This window comes from Leuciscus leuciscus (genome assembly GCF_965113295.1).
Source record: "Leuciscus leuciscus genome assembly, chromosome: 15".
Classification (NCBI taxonomy): domain Eukaryota; kingdom Metazoa; phylum Chordata; class Actinopteri; order Cypriniformes; family Leuciscidae; genus Leuciscus; species Leuciscus leuciscus.
The window spans coordinates 21,659,206-21,677,344 of record NC_138739.1 but is presented as its reverse complement, the minus strand read 5'-3'; the positions used below and the strand labels follow the sequence as shown (position 1 = coordinate 21,677,344).

The 18,139-nt window shown below is 44.5% G+C and overlaps 1 protein-coding gene across 1 annotated transcript; it reads left to right on the top strand.

The window, feature by feature from the left end:
- Positions 1 to 340: 340 nt before the first annotated feature.
- On the top strand, positions 341 to 7,683 carry LOC309475613 (uncharacterized protein). The gene is made up of 2 exons (XM_082138466.1): positions 341 to 522; positions 5,750 to 7,683. The coding sequence occupies exons 1-2, from the start codon at positions 363 to 365 to the stop codon at positions 6,889 to 6,891; spliced, it is 1,302 nt and encodes a 433-aa protein (XP_081994592.1). The 5' UTR covers positions 341 to 362; the 3' UTR covers positions 6,892 to 7,683.
- Positions 7,684 to 18,139: the final 10,456 nt, after the last annotated feature.

The window sequence follows — 18,139 nt, the reverse complement described above, 5'->3', positions numbered from 1 at the left end:
TTAAGGAAGACAACTTTTTCAGATTCAGGAGTATGTTGGAAATGAGAGAAAAAGACTTGGAAATAGAAAGAAAGATGACATTATTTCAAGACTAAGAATTGGACATACAGCATTAAACCATAGTCTTTATAAAATAGGTAAGCATGAATCGGGAAAGTGAGACAAATGTGGAGAATTCATGTGAGAACAGTGATGCATATTCTTTTTGAGTGTCCTGCGTATTTAAATACCTGAAAAACACAGCAACAATACATAGGATCTAGGAAGGAATGTGTTTCTCTCTCTCTCTCTCTCTCTCTCTCTCTCTCTCTCTCTCTCTCTCTCTCTCTCTCTCTCTCTCTCTCTCTCTCCCCCAAATTCCTATGCATACTCCACACTCCAGATCAGTAGGTGGCGGTAATGCACCTTTTTCGTTGGTTTGCCAAACCGCCATAAAACACCAGAAGAAGCAGAAGAAGAAATACAGCAACTGGAAGCCGTCACATCAACATTCTATCCAAACTATATCATACTTCTTTTCAGGTAACTGAAACAAAATGCACATTACAAACTTTGAGTATGAACACTGGTATACACGTAATACTAATGGGCTGTATGTGTTGAAGGCAGTTCTTTTAACGTTATTAATAGTTTGTCATGAGTTCAGTGCGGCTGAGTAACTTTAACGTTACATAGTTAGCATGGGTCCTCGCGGTTAACGGTATTTGTAATAGATGATGCAATTCGAATCAATAAGAGTTGATGTTGTTTCAGAGTTACGAATTATCTTCAACTTACAAATTCGGTAATTTAACCCCCTGTGATGTCTGTTAACTGTGACGTCCGTTTCACACTCCGTTTGCAGTGCGTATGCGGTGCGTATTTTTTTTCCCGCACCCATGTTAACAGGCTAGAGCTTTCACTGCACGCGGTTGCGGTCCGTCGATCCGTTCCAGGTGCGTGCGTATACAGCAGTGCAGCGATCGTTTCCACACGGAGTCTATTTCTGCTGTGCTGCAAGCGCTGAATTCAAGTGACAGCGCATGGTTCGTGGTCAAACTGAACACAGATTGAAATACAAATTTAGTAATTTCACCATAAATGCTTTTAATTAAATACAATGTAGTAATCTCACCATAAATTTATTTAATTAAATACTTTTTCCATCTTTTTAGGGGAGAGCGGGGCACAAAGTAACACTTTTTGACTTTCTCAGTTTGTGTATCTACTTATGGTTCAGAGTATTTATTTTTTCCCACATTCATTTCATACATGTCTAGAACTATTGGGTCTAGTGAAGACACCAAACCTCAATCCTTTTATCCAGTTTGTACAGTGTTACCATCTGTGATGTAAATGAAGTTACTGCTTTTGCACAGTTGTGGTCTTTTTAGTAATTAGGGGAGAGAGGGGCACAGCTTTACACTTTTTGCTTTTCTCTGTTTGTGTAATTCTACTTAGGGTTCAGAGTATTATTTATTTTTTTACCACATTAATTTCACACGTCTAGTACAATTATGTGGTTTTGTTTTATTTATACAGTATGTACTTCTTTCTTGATATACCCCGAAAGAATGGAAGTGAAATGTGACAACATGCCCCATAGGTGGGGCACATTGTAACATGACCATATGACAGCTTAAAAAAACAAAAACAAAAATATTTTCTAAATAAAATAAAATAATTAACATTTTCATATAAAATAATGGCTTTTTTAAAAATAATTAAATATAAACTCATTTTTGAGTTTTGACTACGAACACAAGAAAACATAGTTCAAAAGAAATAAATAATTAGTAATTTCTGAAAATTGACTGTCAGTCTTTATTCACCATGTTTTCTCAATAGAATGAATAAAAGTATAGAATATAATAGCATATTTGTAATAGGGGCTCATTGTAACGCAGTGTGACAACATACCCCACCTGCACAACTGGGATTTAAACCGGCTAGTGTCTTCTGCTGATTAGCGAAGCATTAAAGAACCATATCAACAATTAATTAACATATTGGAGATTCAAATAATATCAGATTTGTCTAATTTTAAATAAACACAAAAAATAAAGATGAAAAATGAACTTAAGAAATTTACTTTTGCTATGGTTTAATAAATGTCTATGGATATCTTCCAATTTTTTTTTTCATTTTGGTGCAATTGTTTCTCTATATAGTGTTGATATGGCAACTAGTAAATACACCAAGTTTAGTCATGCTATCATGTGTGGAAGAATTTAAAACAAGTGTGTTACAACGCGCTTACCCGCGTTACGTTGTGCCCCGCGCTCCCCTACAGCCGCGGATCAGTTGCGCACTGCAAACGCAGCATATGTGAAAGCACTATAGCGCGTGCTGCTCCTGCACCGCATACGCACTACACACGGAGTATGTGTGAAACGGGCGTTAGAATGATGCGTCTGTTAAAACAAGCACTCTTGACAATTTGTGAATGGATCAATGGATCACCTTGCAATTAAATTTTGATGTGGGATGTAGTTCTTTTTATTCTGTTTTAAAAACATTTTCTTAGAGGAGTCCTCATACGCATGTGTCAGTGATGTCGCAAGTGTTAGTCTATGTGGTTATGCCGTTATGAATTTAGGCAAGGCAAATTAATTAGTTCCTAATATTAATTTAATAAAATACTAGCTTTATATTAAAAATAATAATAATTTAATACATTAATGGGAAAACGAGCCAATTATCGCATTGATATCGTCAAAGGCATCTGCCATCAGTGATATCTCTGACTATCGTCGATACACAATACTATCGTCTATCGGCACAACCCAATGATGAATGCATTCATAAATTCTGACAGAATTTTTATTTTTGGTGAACTAACTAGGGGTGGCTGGTAATCTCTAGGCACCTCACAATAGGACTGTCGCGATAACCGCAATTTTGCAGTACTGACAAGCCAACCGCAGAGGAATGCAAGTAACCGCAGTAACCGTGATATTCGTGTGTTTTCTTTTTTCATAAAATAAATGTCTTTTCATTTTATAGTATATGTAAATAAATACATTTATTTGTTTTTCATCCATGTATTTTATAACAATAGAAAAAGCAGTGTTTAACATTTTACCTTTCATTCGATCCTAACAAATTTTTTTCTCACTATAACAATATCTGAATTATCCACAAACCACAAACACAATTTTAATGAAACGAGAGAGTGTGTCCGTGGTGATAGAAGAGATGTGCGCTGTGTTATAATGCGCTGCTAATGACAATGTCATATGTGTATACTTGTGTATACTTAAAAAAGTGCATAGAGCTGCTAATTATATTTGTTGTTTGTTGATTTCCAAATATAAAACTTGTTGAAATGTTTTCAGCGTGCGTATCTGTTCTTTTTGAACATTTTCACCTCATTTTAACAAAACCGTGATAATATTGATAATCGTGATACATTTGGTCACTATAATCGTGATATGAAATTTTCATTACAGAAACATTACATCCCTAGTGTGAATCAATCCAGTAGGGGTGTTGAAATTAATAGTTTCTACGATGCATCACGATGCAGACGAGGACGATTCGGTATCGGTTCAGTAATAAACCATAACTGATTATAATGTGCTGACGCTTTTCTGATGTCATTTGTTGCGGTAGCTAGGGCTGGGTATCGTTCAAAAAATTTCGATACCAATACCGATACCGATACCTTGATTTCGATACCGGTTCCTGAAAGATACTTTTTTCTATACCAATTTTATGAAATCCATTTTAACAATATTACATAACATATTACCTCAGAAAAACTTTGGTTTTATTTTTTCAGTTTGACTCATGCTCCTTACCAGTGCACAAAGGAACACATTTTTTTTATAAAGAGATCATGCTCACCAAAGCTGAATTTATTTGATCAAAATTACAGTAGAACTTGTAACATTGTGAAATAGTATTACAATTTAAAATCTTATTTGAATATATTTCAGAATGTAATTTATACCTGTGACGTCAAAGCTGAATTTTCAAAATCATTACTTCAGTGTCACATGATTCTTCAGAAATATGAAAACAGTTTGCTGCTTAATATTTTGGAAACTATGATACAGTTTTTTCATGATTCTTCGATGAATACAAATTTCAAAAGAACAGCATTTATTTGAAACAGAAATCTTTTGTAACATTACACATGTTTTAAGGTCATTTTTGATCACTTTAATGCATCCTTACTGAAAAAAAATTCTGACTAACCAACACATTTTTAAATGGCAGTGTACATTCAGTAGGTTATTGTTGCAATATAAACACTGTCAGAGTGATCAACAAGGTATCTCTTCATTTACCAGTCGAAGATGCAGCAACTTTCTGCTCTTATGTTTACTCCGTGCACTGTCAAGGTCTTCATCATATCTGTCGTGGTACCGGTCTTCGCAGCAATTATTTTACCGCAAATACTGCATCGCGCGCTGTTGACATCGAGCCTGGAGAAATGTAGCCACACTTTTGATCGACTTTTCCACATCTTTAGGGTATTGTGTGTGTGTGTGTGCTCGCGTCTCATATGAGTATGTGCGCGGAGAGTTTGTGTGTGTGTGCTCGCGTCTCATATGAGTATGTGCGCGAGTTTGTGTGTGTGTGTGCTCGCATCTCATATGAGTATGTGCGTGGACAGTTTGTGCGCGCACGCGTCTCATGAGTATGTGCGCGGAGAGTTCAGCGCATCTCGTGTGTGTAGAGTTTGCGTGTATGTGCGTGAGCGACTTTAGGTGTGTCGTTGTGCATTTCATATGTATTTGTTTGAGCACTGACGTTGACGAGTTAACCCCTTAGGTATCGAAATCTGGTACAGAAAAACAAGTCATTTTTATATACTCGATAGTATCGAGGCAATTCGGTCGGTACCTAAAAAGTATCGAACTCGGTACCCAGCCCTAGCGGTAGCATACAATGGCAGAGGGAGGTGAGACGCGAGTGCGAGAAAATAAAAAAATGCTCCAACTACTTTAAAAGCCTACATCTGGGCACATTTCGGCTTTTATGAACAACCTGGTTTAACCCTCCCTTGATTTAAGTATCCTCAACCGATGGTCAAATTACAATTATTCTGTGTTACGCGTGATTATAGGATCGTCACCTTCAACAGTGGACTCGGCGACTGTTGATGCGCGCATCTTTAATGGTAACAATACACTGATTAATGAGCGCTGCTTTTAAATGAACATTTCTTTAAAACAAAATTTATTTGACAGATTTTCCTTCTCTTAATGGCATAAACAAGCTTTACTCCCATGAAACTTAAACTGGAATGTTACTGTTTCTGTTACTGTTTCTGTCACTGCGACCTCCCGAACAGGCGAGCACATGCGCACACACATCACTTTTGAAGAAAAAATAAAAATTGAGGATGCAATGCATCGTGATGCATCGCGATATCTAATTGAACTGAATCGATGACATGATAATCGTAATCGAACCGAACCGTGAGACCAGTGTCGGTATATACCCCTACAATCCAGTGTGTTTTCCAGCCTATGGCGTGAGACCCTGATAGTCTCCAGGATCACTGTGACCCTACAAGTGATTTGGAGATGGATGTCAGATTAAGAAAAAAGATTAAATAGACTATCTGAAAAATATATATATATATTGATTATGGCATTTATTGGTCAATCTCTTACATAAATGCATCAAAATAATAATTTTATAGCGGTTATATTCTTTCTGATATTACATCATGTTTCACCTTTGTGTCTTTCCCTTTACATTTCTCTATTTTTTTGTTTTACTGAAAATGAACCTTTCCTTACTTTAATTTTAGACCTGATGGAAGACAATGAGGAGAGTGAAGAACTAAGTGAAGCGGAGGAGAAACATCATCATGTCAAAACTGGTGAAAAATCTTTGAGTCGCTCACAGGCTGAAAGTAAATTGAAAAGAAGAACCAAAACATCTTTCACCTGCCCTCAGTGTGGAAAGAGTTTCACACGAAAAAGAAACCTTAATGAACACATGAAAAGCCACACTGGAGAGAATCTGCACACATGTGATCAGTGTGGAAAGAGTTACATATTTAAAGGAAGCCTTAGGGATCACATGAAGATCCACACTGGAGAGAATCTGCACACATGTGATCAGTGTGGGAAGAGTTTCACATTAAAAGGAAGCCTTAATAATCACATGAGAATCCACACTGGAGAGAAGCCGCACAAATGTGATCAGTGTGGGATTAGTTTCACATTAAAAGGAAGCCTTAATGAACACATGACAATCCACACTGGAGAGAAGCCGCACACATGTGATCAGTGTGGGATTAGTTTCAGAATGAAAGGATCACTTAAGGAACACATGACAATCCACACTGGAGAGAGGCCGCACACATGTGATCAGTGTGGGAAGAGTTTCAGAAAAGCATGCAGTTTTAAAAGACACATGCGCTGTCACTCTGGAGAAAGACCGTTTACCTGTGATCAATGCAGTAAAACATTTTTTAGGGCAGATGCGCTGAAGGACCACATGAAAATTCACACACAGGAGAAGCCTTACACATGCTCGTTGTGTGGAAATAGTTTTAGTCAGATGGGTTCTTTAAATTTACACGAGAAAAGACACAATGGTGTGAAGAATCACATGTGCTTTGATTGTGGGAAGACTTTTACTACAGATGCTGAACTGAAGCTGCACCAAAGAACTCACACTGGAGAAAAACCTTACAAGTGTTCACACTGTGACAAGAGATTCACAACTTCACAATATCTGAAAATACACGAGAAGATCCACACTGGAGAAAAACCTTATAAGTGTTCACACTGTGACAAGAGTTTCATTGACTCAGGATCTCTGAAATCACACGAGAGGATTCACACCGGAGAGAAACCGTATCACTGCCCTCCGTGCGGGAAGAGTTTCAGACATTCATCTTCTCTACTCAATCATACAAAAAACAAATGTTTGAAATCATGAAATCATGTCTGAATTCATCTTCGGATCCATCACATTCAAATCCGACGCTGTGTCCTCACCAAACAATAAAACTAAGCAATCAAATCTATCTCTTCTATATAAATCTGCCCAAACCAGACACAACAAGTGACAGGACAATGAAACATTCAAAGTTATTACAGTGAACAGAGTTCCTCTTCAAGACCGAGATCAACATGAGTTTCTCCCAAATTAACAATATCTAAGAAGTTCTTGTATAAATGTTTACTTCACGATATAATACCAAATCATGCTTTATTATGATTTTTGTAGTTTGTTAAATTTATATTTAAACATTTTAGAATAATGAACGGGAGTGGATTCTTAAGCTCCATCGCCTTTCCTTTGCTTTCTTATTATATCCTTTTACTCCATGTTTAATCAGCATTTATTAATCAGTATTATCTTTTATGCAGTGATTCAGTAGACTGCAATGTTTGTAGAATGTGCTTCGCCGAGCTGTAAAATTGTTACGTGAATTGCTTGTTAACTGCAGATTATTGGTTACTACAGTGCGCATAAAACCACGGTGGCGAGCAGGACGAGGCCGAGGGCCGTGAGAGAGCGGCGCGAGGCCGGTGTCGGGATCACTGATGAGCGACACCTGTGAGGCGCACCGGTCTCGTATCTCTCACGGAGGAGCGGAAGCTTAAAAGGAGGAGCGACGACAGTGAAGGATGAGAGAGGCCAGGCCTGGATTTTATTTTATGTTTTGTTTTTGTCTTTACTTTCATTTTTGTATTTGTATATTTTTTATTAAAATTGTTGATTGTTCGCCGGTTCCCGCCTCCTTCTTGCCATAACATCTTCATTTAATACAGCTTTATTGGGTATACATATCACTGATACAAGCCACTAAAAATGTAATTGTAATTTAATTGTAGAAATCTGGAAGCCATAGAAAGAATACATTTATTACAAGCTTTATATTTCGTTTACCTTTCCAACCCCGTAAGACCTTCGTTCATCTTCGGAACACAAATTAAGATTTTTTTTATTAAATCTGAGAGCTGTCTCACTCCTCCATAGGCTTCTAAGACATTATAACTTGCTGGCCCAGAAAATGTATTAAAGACATCGTTAATATAGTCCAAGTGACGACAGTGGCTCAATCTTAAGTTTATAAAGCGACGAGAATACTTTTTGTGCGCAAAAAAACCAACAAAAATAACTACTTTATTACACTATACATTTCCTTCTCTCTGGGCCTCGAGTCTTTTCAGGTAGTATAACTGCACAGCGCTTCTGTGTTGTACGTCACACGCATCACACACATGACCAGCGTCGGCCAATAGTGAGCTTACGTGTGACCAGCGTGTGACGTACAACACAGAAGCGCTGCGCAGTTATACTACGTGAAAAGACTTGTCCCCTGACAAGATGGCCGCCGTCGAACCTGCGTCTGTTCCTGTTTCTGAGCTGGTGTCTGTTCCTGACCCTGTGTCTGTCCATGTTCCTAAGCCAGTGCCTGTTCCTGAGCAGGTGCCTGTTCCGTGGCCGCCCGAGGGGTCGTCTCCGCCGTGGCCGCCTGAGGGATCATCAACTCTCCGCTGGGGGGTTATTTCACAGTGTCTGGTTTGTGTTTCCCCAGGTGTCCACTAGAGGTCTCTCTTCCTTACTGTCACCATTCATTCTGGAACTGCATTTCCCCCGATCCTTTGTCTGTTCTCATCACTCATCATTGCACGCAGCTGTTTCCCATTACATTGTTTAGTTTCTGTGTATAAATACCCTGTCTGTTTCAGTCCATATCACGGAGTCGTTGTATATTGTCACCACACTTCTGAGGTCTGTTTCTAGTCTGTTCTTGTTTTGTTTCTTGTTCATTTGTGTTTGGATTGATTATATGGACTTTGACCCCTGCCTGGATGACTACGATTTTGGATTACGCTTTAATTAACCACTACTGCCATACTGGATCTACCTACTTTCCTGTGTGTCCCCGTGACAATTACAGTGAGCTGCATATTTATTATTAACATTAAATTGGCTGAATATGACAGGGTTTTCTTCCAAACTGTTTCCCTTACAGTATCTATGATTACAGTAAGGTTAGAAGTATTTTTATATTTGCATGCAGCATTGCTTCCATCTGAACAATATTTGGGTCTTGAGCTTCTAGTTGAGAAACACTGCTCTAGTAATTTTAGTAAAAAAAATTTTGCTTCTTAGGTCATAACACTTGATTATACTATGTCATCATCTTCCTTGCGTTTCTGTAAGAAAACACACAAGTAAAATCAGGAACAGTGTTGATGAAAAGATGCAAAACTGGAGAAAGAGGTTAATCTTTCAGATGTTTTATGGTGTGTACTTTACTCTACACCGTTTACCTATTTATTTATTATTCTCAGGTAAGGTAAAGAAAGTCTAATCTGACCTAAACCATAAGCATTCAAAAGGTACTTACAATTTGGTCAGAAGACTCCTCTGTGGCATGTTCTCGTTAAAAGTCTTCCAGCATCCAGGGCTGGACTGGGACAGAAAATCGGCCCTGGCATTTTGGCCCAGACTGGCCCACTACATATGATCATAAACGCCACCCATCTTTGCACGCCCTTGAATATGTTTTTGTTCAACTCCTATTCATTAAAACCACTAATGCCATGTAATGAGTGAGTATAAACGAGTGAGAGTTAACAGATGAAATAAGTACAAAATTGTAATTTATTAATACAATTGAACTATACTCCACAGTGATGCATCCAAAAAACAAGCTATAAGCTGCATTGGCATAGCAATACCAGTGTTTCTCTCAGGGTTTTTGGTAAAACTGTGGTGGGTGGATCTCAGTCCTTCTAGGGGGGTTTGGGGGCAGGCTCCCCCTAAGAAAATTTTGTGCATTTTAATGTTATATTCATAAATCTGGTGCAGTTTGAGGGTTCAAAATTAAAAGCTCCAACCCATATTCAGTGTGCAAATTAAACAAAGAAAAAATCTAACTTCTTTTAGTAACAGTGTCTGTCTATATTACACTACTACATAATAATAATTATTATATTAATCTCATGACAGTAGCCTAATAGTCAAGTCAAGTCAAGTTTATTTGTATAGCGCTTTTCACAATACAGATTGCATCAAAGCAGCTTCACAGTATTAAATTAAAATAATACAACAAAGTTTGTTTCAAGAGGAATTTATTGATTGATAAAATTAAATTAAATATCCCCAAAATATCCCCAACTGAGCAAGCCAAATATATTTTGACATGGATAATAGCCATATATTGTAAAACAAATGCACTGAAAAATAAAGAAAACTTTCATAATTAGTTTTGAACTAATTTCTAAACTTGAAAGAGATAAGCACATGATCTTTTATTTTGACGGAAACTGCATCAAGCTTTTATTTTGGCGGAAAACATGGATAAAAACGCGTCTCTTTAAACTTCTAGTAAATTTCTGTAATCGTCAACTATGCAGATGTGGAAATAAAGCGTAACTGGGTAATGGGTTCCTACACTCATAGCCAAAGTGTTTTGAACGTAGTTCTGCTTACCGCAGACTCTACCCTTTCTCATCTCTCTCCTGATCCTCCTCACTATCCTCCTCATCAGCAACGGGAGCTGATGAAGGTCCTGCTGCTGCAGAAAACATATATTTTGACACATTTTACAGCGTCTGCTTGAAGGGCCTGTATCTATTTTTCACGCTATTTCTCTGCACATTCCTTGCGTTTCTACTCCATGTCTCAGACTATTTTGACAGATACACACTGACATTGCACGCTCACTCAAAGCCCAAAGGGGGAGGTGTTTAAAGATGTTATTGGGCCAGCCCAGTGTCAATCAAGAAAACAACCAATGCTGATCTACGCGTTTCATGGGCCGGTCTGTCAGTGGAGAAAAAACTAACGCTTACTTTTTTTTGACCAATGCATTACACCGGCACTAACCCAGCGCCGTCAATTAAACAAAACAAAACGAATGGGCCGCCGATGTATGAGTTCTCTTACGAGAGGTTCTCTCGTATTACGTAAGTAGCTTACGCTGCGGGAAAAGTCATCTTTCTCGAGATATGAAGCCAAAAAAATATCCTTAATTTTTATAATCTTGTCAACGCAGTGCAGCAGCACGCAGACCTAGAGCAGGCTAACTAGCGTGCTCATTGGCTGCCCTGCCGCAACTGCAGCAGCCTACCAGTGAGCCTGGCGTGACGTCACGCCCAATGGGAGCGCTCAGCGCCCCCACGCGTCACGGCCCATAAGAGGGGCGTGTCTTAGCTTATAAAAGGAGGCTCGGAGGCTGCTTTCTCAGATTTTTGTCTCTTCAGCGAAGCTCTCCACATCGCTGAACTCTGAGGAAGCCGCCGTCGAATCTAGCGACCTGCAAGCCGAGGATTCGCCTGAGGAAGCCGGCCGTCTTCGCCGCCTTCAGCATCCATGCCTGTTTTCGCTATCCGGCGATTATATCCTTTCATTGCATACTGTAAAATGCCTTGCATTTCATGTAAAGCTCCGCTCAGCGACAGAGACCGCCACGTTATCTGCGCTCTCTGCCTGGGTCCGGACCACGCAGCCATCGCCCTCTCTTCGGGCGGCTGCGAACTGTGCGAAGAACTGCCGATGTCGACCCTGCGCCTTGTTCGACGCCCCCGCTGTCTCTCCGTCTGCCTCCACCGGGCCGCGTAAGAAGAAACGCCGCTCTCAGAGGCCACCGGAACCTGCAGCAGTAGCTGAGCGCTCGCCGGAGCCCCTCCCGCGAGCCTCGCTATCCCCTTCTCCTCCTCTCCTTCCCGACGCGCAGCGGCCGGCCTTTTCCCGCACTGCCGTCGCCTCAGAGGATGAAGCGGACCACGCTGCTATCGCAGACAGCTGCTCTATCCTTGCCTCGGACAGCGAGGAGTGGTCGGGTTCTCACCGCTCCTCATCCTCAACACAGGAGTCTAGCCGGTCCAGCTCCAGTGTCGACGCGGAACTCCTCCGCCTCCTCACCAAAGCGGTCGACCAATTGGGACTCGACTGGTCCCCACCGAAGGCGCCCGCGCCCAACAGGCTCGACGGGTGTTTTCTGCCTAGCCGCCGCCAAACGCCTGCCTCTAGGTCAGCACCCTTCCTGCCCGAGCTCCACGCTGAGCTCTCCAAGTCGTAGAACGCCCCGTTCTCCGCTAGACTCCGCTCTCCGGCCTCTTCGACTCTCTCCCAAGTGGACGGAGCCGCCGAGAAGGGATACACACAAATTCCCCCGGTTGAGGAAGCTGTGGCAACGCACCTTTGCCCGCCATCCGCCAGATGGCGCTCAAAGTCTGCCCTGCCGTCCAAGGCCTGCAGGACCACTTCAGCCCTCGTCGGCCGCGCCTTCGCTGCCGCCGGCCAGGCCGCTTCCGCCCTGCACTCCATGGCTGTGCTTCAGATCCTCCAGGCCGATCTCCTCCGCGAGCTGGACGAGAAAGGCCCGGATCCAGATGCATTGACGGAACTGCGCAGCGCAACGGACCTCTCGCTTCGCGCCACTAAGTCCGCTGCACAAGCCATCGGAAGATCTATGGCCTCGCTCACCGTCACCGAAAGGCACCTTTGGTTGACGCTGGCGGATATGAGCGAATCCGAGCACTCCGTTTTCCTCAACGCCCCGCTCTCTCCCTCCGGTCTTTTTGGCCCAGCGGTCAGCGGGATCGTGGAGCGTTTCTCGGAGGTACAGATGGCGTCGCAGGCTATGAATCTCTTCCTGCCCCGCCGCTTGAGCTCCTCTGCAGGCCGCTCTCAGCAGCCTCCTGCACGCAGCTCGTCACAGCGCTCTGCTCAGCCTCGGTCCTCGCAGCGACGACAGGGCGGCCGCCCTAGATCGCGCTCAGCCAGCCGCCACAGACCGCCTCCCCCCCGGGGACCCCGGCCCAAGATAGCGCTGAAACCTAAGCCCGCGAAGTCCTCCTAGCAGCCGCAAGGAGGAAAAGATGGCTGAGTCCCGCCGCGGCCGGACCGCCATCAAAGCGCCCAGCTCTGTCAGTCCCCTTAGAAAAGGCTACTGCAGCAGCTTACATCGCAGCCAATGAGCCAGTAACACAACTCGCTCGCCTGCACACAAACGCCGTTTTCACGGCGACCCAGAGAAATCTCAGAAAGAGTATCGTTTCGGGTTTCCCGGCTCACGCCGAAGGTGTCATGAGTGTAGAATATGTGCCCACACCCCTGTGTTCACCACTACACACAAACACGATCTCCCCGGTAACGCTCACAGAGCGCACTCTCATAAAGCGGGCACGCGCCGCTCGAGTGCTAAGTGTAGAGAATGTGCCCACAATTCTGTGCCCACACCTACCCACTGCCCGCTCTGTCACACAGTTATCCCGGGACGCGGATCCTCTAAAGCTCCCAAACACTGGCCGTGTTGCGAATGTCAAGTCAAGTCAAGTTTATTTGTATAGCGCTTTTCACAATACAGATTGTATCAAAGCAGCTTCACAGTATTAAATTAAAATAATACAACAAAGTTTTTTTCAAGAGGAATTTATTGATTGATAAAATTAAATTAAATATCCCCAAAATATCCCCAACTGAGCAAGCCAAAGGCAACAGTGGCAAGGAACCGAAAAACTCCATCAAGTGACCTAATGGTGTCCTAAAACTCCATCAGGTGACCTAATGGAGAAAAAAAACCTTGGGAGAACCCAGGCTCTGTGTGTAAGCTCTGTGCCCGCTCACGAACGCGCGCGCTTACTAACAAACACATTTACCCCCATGCCGCTCTCGCGCCACGGGTTTCTAGCAACAAAATGTGCTCCGTCCACAGCGACCGAGCTGTTGCGTGCTGTATAGCCGGTCACCACTGTCTGCGAGCCCCCGTATTCGAGCACCGGCGGCGCGTGCGCCGCCCCATCTTCTCTGATACAGGTTCCCCATCCCGCGCAGTGCGGCGATCTGAACCCGGAGACCATTCGACCCCTAGCAATGCGTGCGAAAGCATGGCAGGCTATCCAGGGCGTGTCAGAATGGGTGCTGAGTACTATAATGCACGGCTATTCGCTTCAATTCGCTCGCAGTCCACCGCGCTTTTTAGCACGGACCGAGACGAGAGTGAACAAAGAAGTGGCGCATCTGCTTCAGGCAGAAATAGCAAAGCTGCTGCACAAGGGGGCTATAGAACAGGTGCATCCTTCTCTGAGCGAGTCGGGCTTTTACAGCCGTTATTTCCTCGTACCCAAGAAGGACGGAGCGCTAAGACCTATTTTAGATCTGAGACATTTGAACAAAGCTCTCATGAGACGGCCGTTCAAAATGATTACAACCAAGCAAATTCTCGCGCAAATTCGCCCGGGAGACTGGTTTATCTCTCTCGATCTGAAGGACGCATATTTTCAGATCCAGATAACACCCCGTCACAGGCCATTCTTGAGATTCGCTTTCGACGGTCGGGTTTATCAGTACACCGTCCTGCCGTTCGGTCTATCTTTGGCACCCCGTACATTTACGAAGTGCATGGACGCGGCTCTCTCTCCCCTGAGAAGACAGGGGATGCGGATACTGAACTATCTGGACGATTGGCTAATTCTGGCGCAGTCAGAGACAGAGCTTTTGTCTCACAGAACAGCGCTTCTCAGCCATCTGGAAAGCTTGGGTCTCTCAGTCAACTGGACCAAGAGCTCATTACTGCCCCGTCAGTCAATTTCCTTTCTCGGGATAGAACTGGACTCGGTGGCTATGACGGCCAGATTGTCAGAGCAGCGCGCGCGCCGCATTCAACATCTCGCCGCGTCTTTCCAGACGGGCAGTCAGGCTCCGCTGAGGACATTCCAGCGAATCCTGGGGCATATGGCTTCAGCTGCAGCGGTGCTCCAGCTGGGCTTACTGCGCATGCGCCCGCTCCAACGCTGGCTGAAAGCGCGAGTGCCTCACCGAGTCTGGACTGCCGGCAGCTTACGAGTCAGGGTGAATCAGGGCTGTGTTTCAGCCCTCCAGCCCTGGCTGGCGGCCGAATGGTATCGCACAGGAGTGACGATGGGTGCTGTCTCACACCGGAAAGTTGTCTCGACAGACGCGTCCAACCGAGGTTGGGGAGCGCTCTTCGAGGGCAGACCGGTCTTTGGCCATTGGTCAGACCAGGAGAGTCGCCTTCATATAAACTGTCTAGAGATGCTGGTGGTCGAGAACGCGCTCAAGCACTTCCTCCCATACCTACAGGGTCACCATGTACTAGTCCGTACGGACAACACGTCAGTGGTGGCCTATGTGAACCGTCAAGGCGGTGTCAGATCCAAAAGGCTCTGCACCCTGGCGGAACGCCTCCTTGTGTGGGCTCAGCACTCACTGCGCTCGCTGAGAGCCGCGCACGTGCCGGGTCGCCTGAACGAGGGTCCAGACAGACTGTCCAGGGACAACGTTCCCCTGGGGGAATGGTCTTTGCATCCCCAATCAGTCCAGTCACTGTGGCGCCGTTTCGGCAGAGCGAAAGTCGACCTCTTTGCGTCAATAGACAACGCGCACTGCCCAAGCTTCTTTTCAAAGAGCGAGGACGCGCTGGCCCAAGCCTGGCCCAGCGGCCCGCTATACGCTTTTCCCCCGGTCTCTCTGTTGCCACAAGTCATCAGGAGAATCAGGGAAGCGCGCCACACGGTGCTCCTCATAGCCCCGTATTGGGAGAATCAGACATGGTTCCTGGATTTAATACGGCTGGCAGACACAGCTCCCTGGCCGATACCGGTGAGAAGAGACCTTCTCTCTCAAGCCCGCGGCTCGATCTTGCATCCTCATCCAGAGCGTTGGTCTCTGCATGCATGGACTCTCAACGGATACCCGTTGACTTGCCAACAGGGGTTGTGAACACGATCACACAGTCTAGAGCTCCCTCTACGAGGCGGCTCTACGCGTCTAAATGGTCTGTGTTTAATAAATGGTGCACCGCCAAGCATGTGGGGTGTCGCGTGTGCTTTGTTTCCTCCAAGAGCTGCTGGATTTGGGCAGGTCCCCATCTACGCTCAAAGTATATGTTGCGGCCATCTCAGCTTTCGCCGACTCGGCGCTGGGCTGCGCATTAGGGAGAAACGAATACATCATCCACTTCCTGAGAGGAGCTAGGAGGATGAACCCCCGCGACCCCCTTCGGTTCCTATTTGGGATCTTTCCCTGGTCTTAGAGGCCATGAAAGCGCATCCCTTTGAACCCATGGAAACTGTGGATATGAAATACCTCACGCTCAAAACCGTTTTTCTGATAGCTTTGTCTTCAGTCAAACGTGTGGGTGACCTTCATGCGTTATCAGTTAACGCCTCATGCCTGGAGTTCGGACCTAATGACTCTAAAGTCATTCTCAGACCAAGGCATGGTTACGTCCCCAAAGTTTTGGACACACCCTTCAGAGCACAGGTCATTTCTCTCTCAGCTTTGCCGGCAACCGGCAGCGAGGTTGACTGTAACCTCCTTTGCCCTGTCAGAGCACTGAGATATTACATTACGCGCTCCGCCGCAGCCAGGCGCTCGGAGCAGCTTTTCGTTTCGTTTGGTGGGCGCACTAAGGGTCTCGCCGCCTCGAAACACAGTCTGTCCAGATGGATAGTGGACGCTATCGCAGCTGCTTATGCGTCTAAAGACCTGCAGTGCCCCCTGGGCATCAGAGCCCACTCTACCAGAGGCATGGCCTCGTCGTGGGCTTGGTCTAGTGGAATTTCCATTCATTACATTTGTATGGCGGCGGGCTGGGCCTCCCCCTCTACATTTGTTAGATTTTACAATCTGGAAGTTCCCGCCCTGCAGGCTAAACTTTTATCAGTCTAAATCTCGCGTAGGCCGGCCCACTTCTGTGCGCGGGCTACTGCTGTTGATTTAGCTCTCCTGGTTGAGCTGTACCATACAAGGGTTTGTCAGTCAGACCGGCCGCGCCGCTCTGTATGCCCTATTGTGTGCTTGTGTACTCGCGCTAGCCATCATATTGGCCGCCTGGCTCACACTATTTGTGTTCCCCGGACTTCCCTGGGACTCATTCAGTGGATGCTGGGCGCGCACGGCGTTGACAAGGGAGTTCCCGCAGCGTTAGCTACTTACGCAATACGAGAGAACCTCTCGTAAGAGAATGTATCGGTTACCTAACGTAACCTCTGTTCTCTCTAGAAGAGGGAACGAGTATTGCGTAACCTGCCGTGCTCGCGCCACGAGCTCTTTCGCTTCAAGCGACAAAAACCAGAGAAAGCAGCCTCCGAGCCTCCTTTTATAAGCTAAGACACGCCCCTCTTACAGGCCGTGACGCGTGGGGGCGCTGAGCGCTCCCATTGGGCGTGACGTCACGCCAGGCTCACTGGTAGGCTGCTGCAGTTGCGGCAGGGCAGCCAATGAGCACGCTAGTTAGCCTGCTCTAGGTCTGCGTGCTGCTGCACTGCGTTGACAAGATTATAAAAATTAAGGATAATTTTTTGGCTTCATATCTCGAGAAAGATGACTTTTCCCGCAGCGTAAGCTACTTACGCAATACTCGTTCCCTCTTCTAGAGAGAACAGAGGTTACGTTAGGTAACCGATACGTTTTATGGCCCAAAAAAAAAAACAAAAAAAAAAAGTATGAGATGTATCGGCCCAAAAAGCACGTCGGCCCACCGGGCATTTGCCCGGTATGCCAGATTACCAGTCCAGCCCTGCAAGCATCATAAATCTAAGTCTCAGTAGGCAAATTTTGTAATCAATTACATTTATTTTAATTGGTTACTTTTCTTTTTATAATAAATAAAAATATAAAGGCACTGGCATATCAGTATCCCCTGAGGCAATCAGTTCATCAGTCTTTTATACTCCTGTTGTTTACAACAGGCGTTAGGTTGGCACTCCTTCAAAGTTTCCCAGATCCTTCTCCAGGCAGGTGCAAGCGGTCCACCTCTTCATGTCCTTGAACTCCAGTAAACTCAACTAAGATGGCTGAGTTCATTTAAAGTTCTAGGAGTCCTCTAGCGCTCACACATAATCACACTTTTCTGCTCCTCTCAACAGGGGTTAGCACAGTCACATATACATACATAACCAATTACTGTACATCTATGCCAAAACAATATAAGCCATCTTTTACAAACAAAATAAATAACAACATTGAATGCAATGCATTATATCCAATACATTGGCTAAATATCTGTAATAAAAAGGCATCTACAATAAACAAGGAGGCAGGTAATTGCATTCTCTTGATATTATACAACACCCCCTTCATGCAATTATCCTGACTCTTTATCCTTCATTCTCATAATTGTAGCACAAACTTTGTTCACTTCATCAAACTTTACCAAAATAACATGGACATTTGTCCATCATTCTTAAATAGA

Excerpts from the sequence above, each read along its gene's own strand:
- LOC309475613 (XM_082138466.1), top strand. The coding sequence starts at position 363 with ATGCATACTCCACACTCCAGATCAGTAGGTGGCGGTAATGCACCTTTT. Across the intron at positions 523-5,749 it reads TATATCATACTTCTTTTCAG|ACCTGATGGAAGACAATGAG; the intron begins GTAACTGAAACA and ends CTTTAATTTTAG.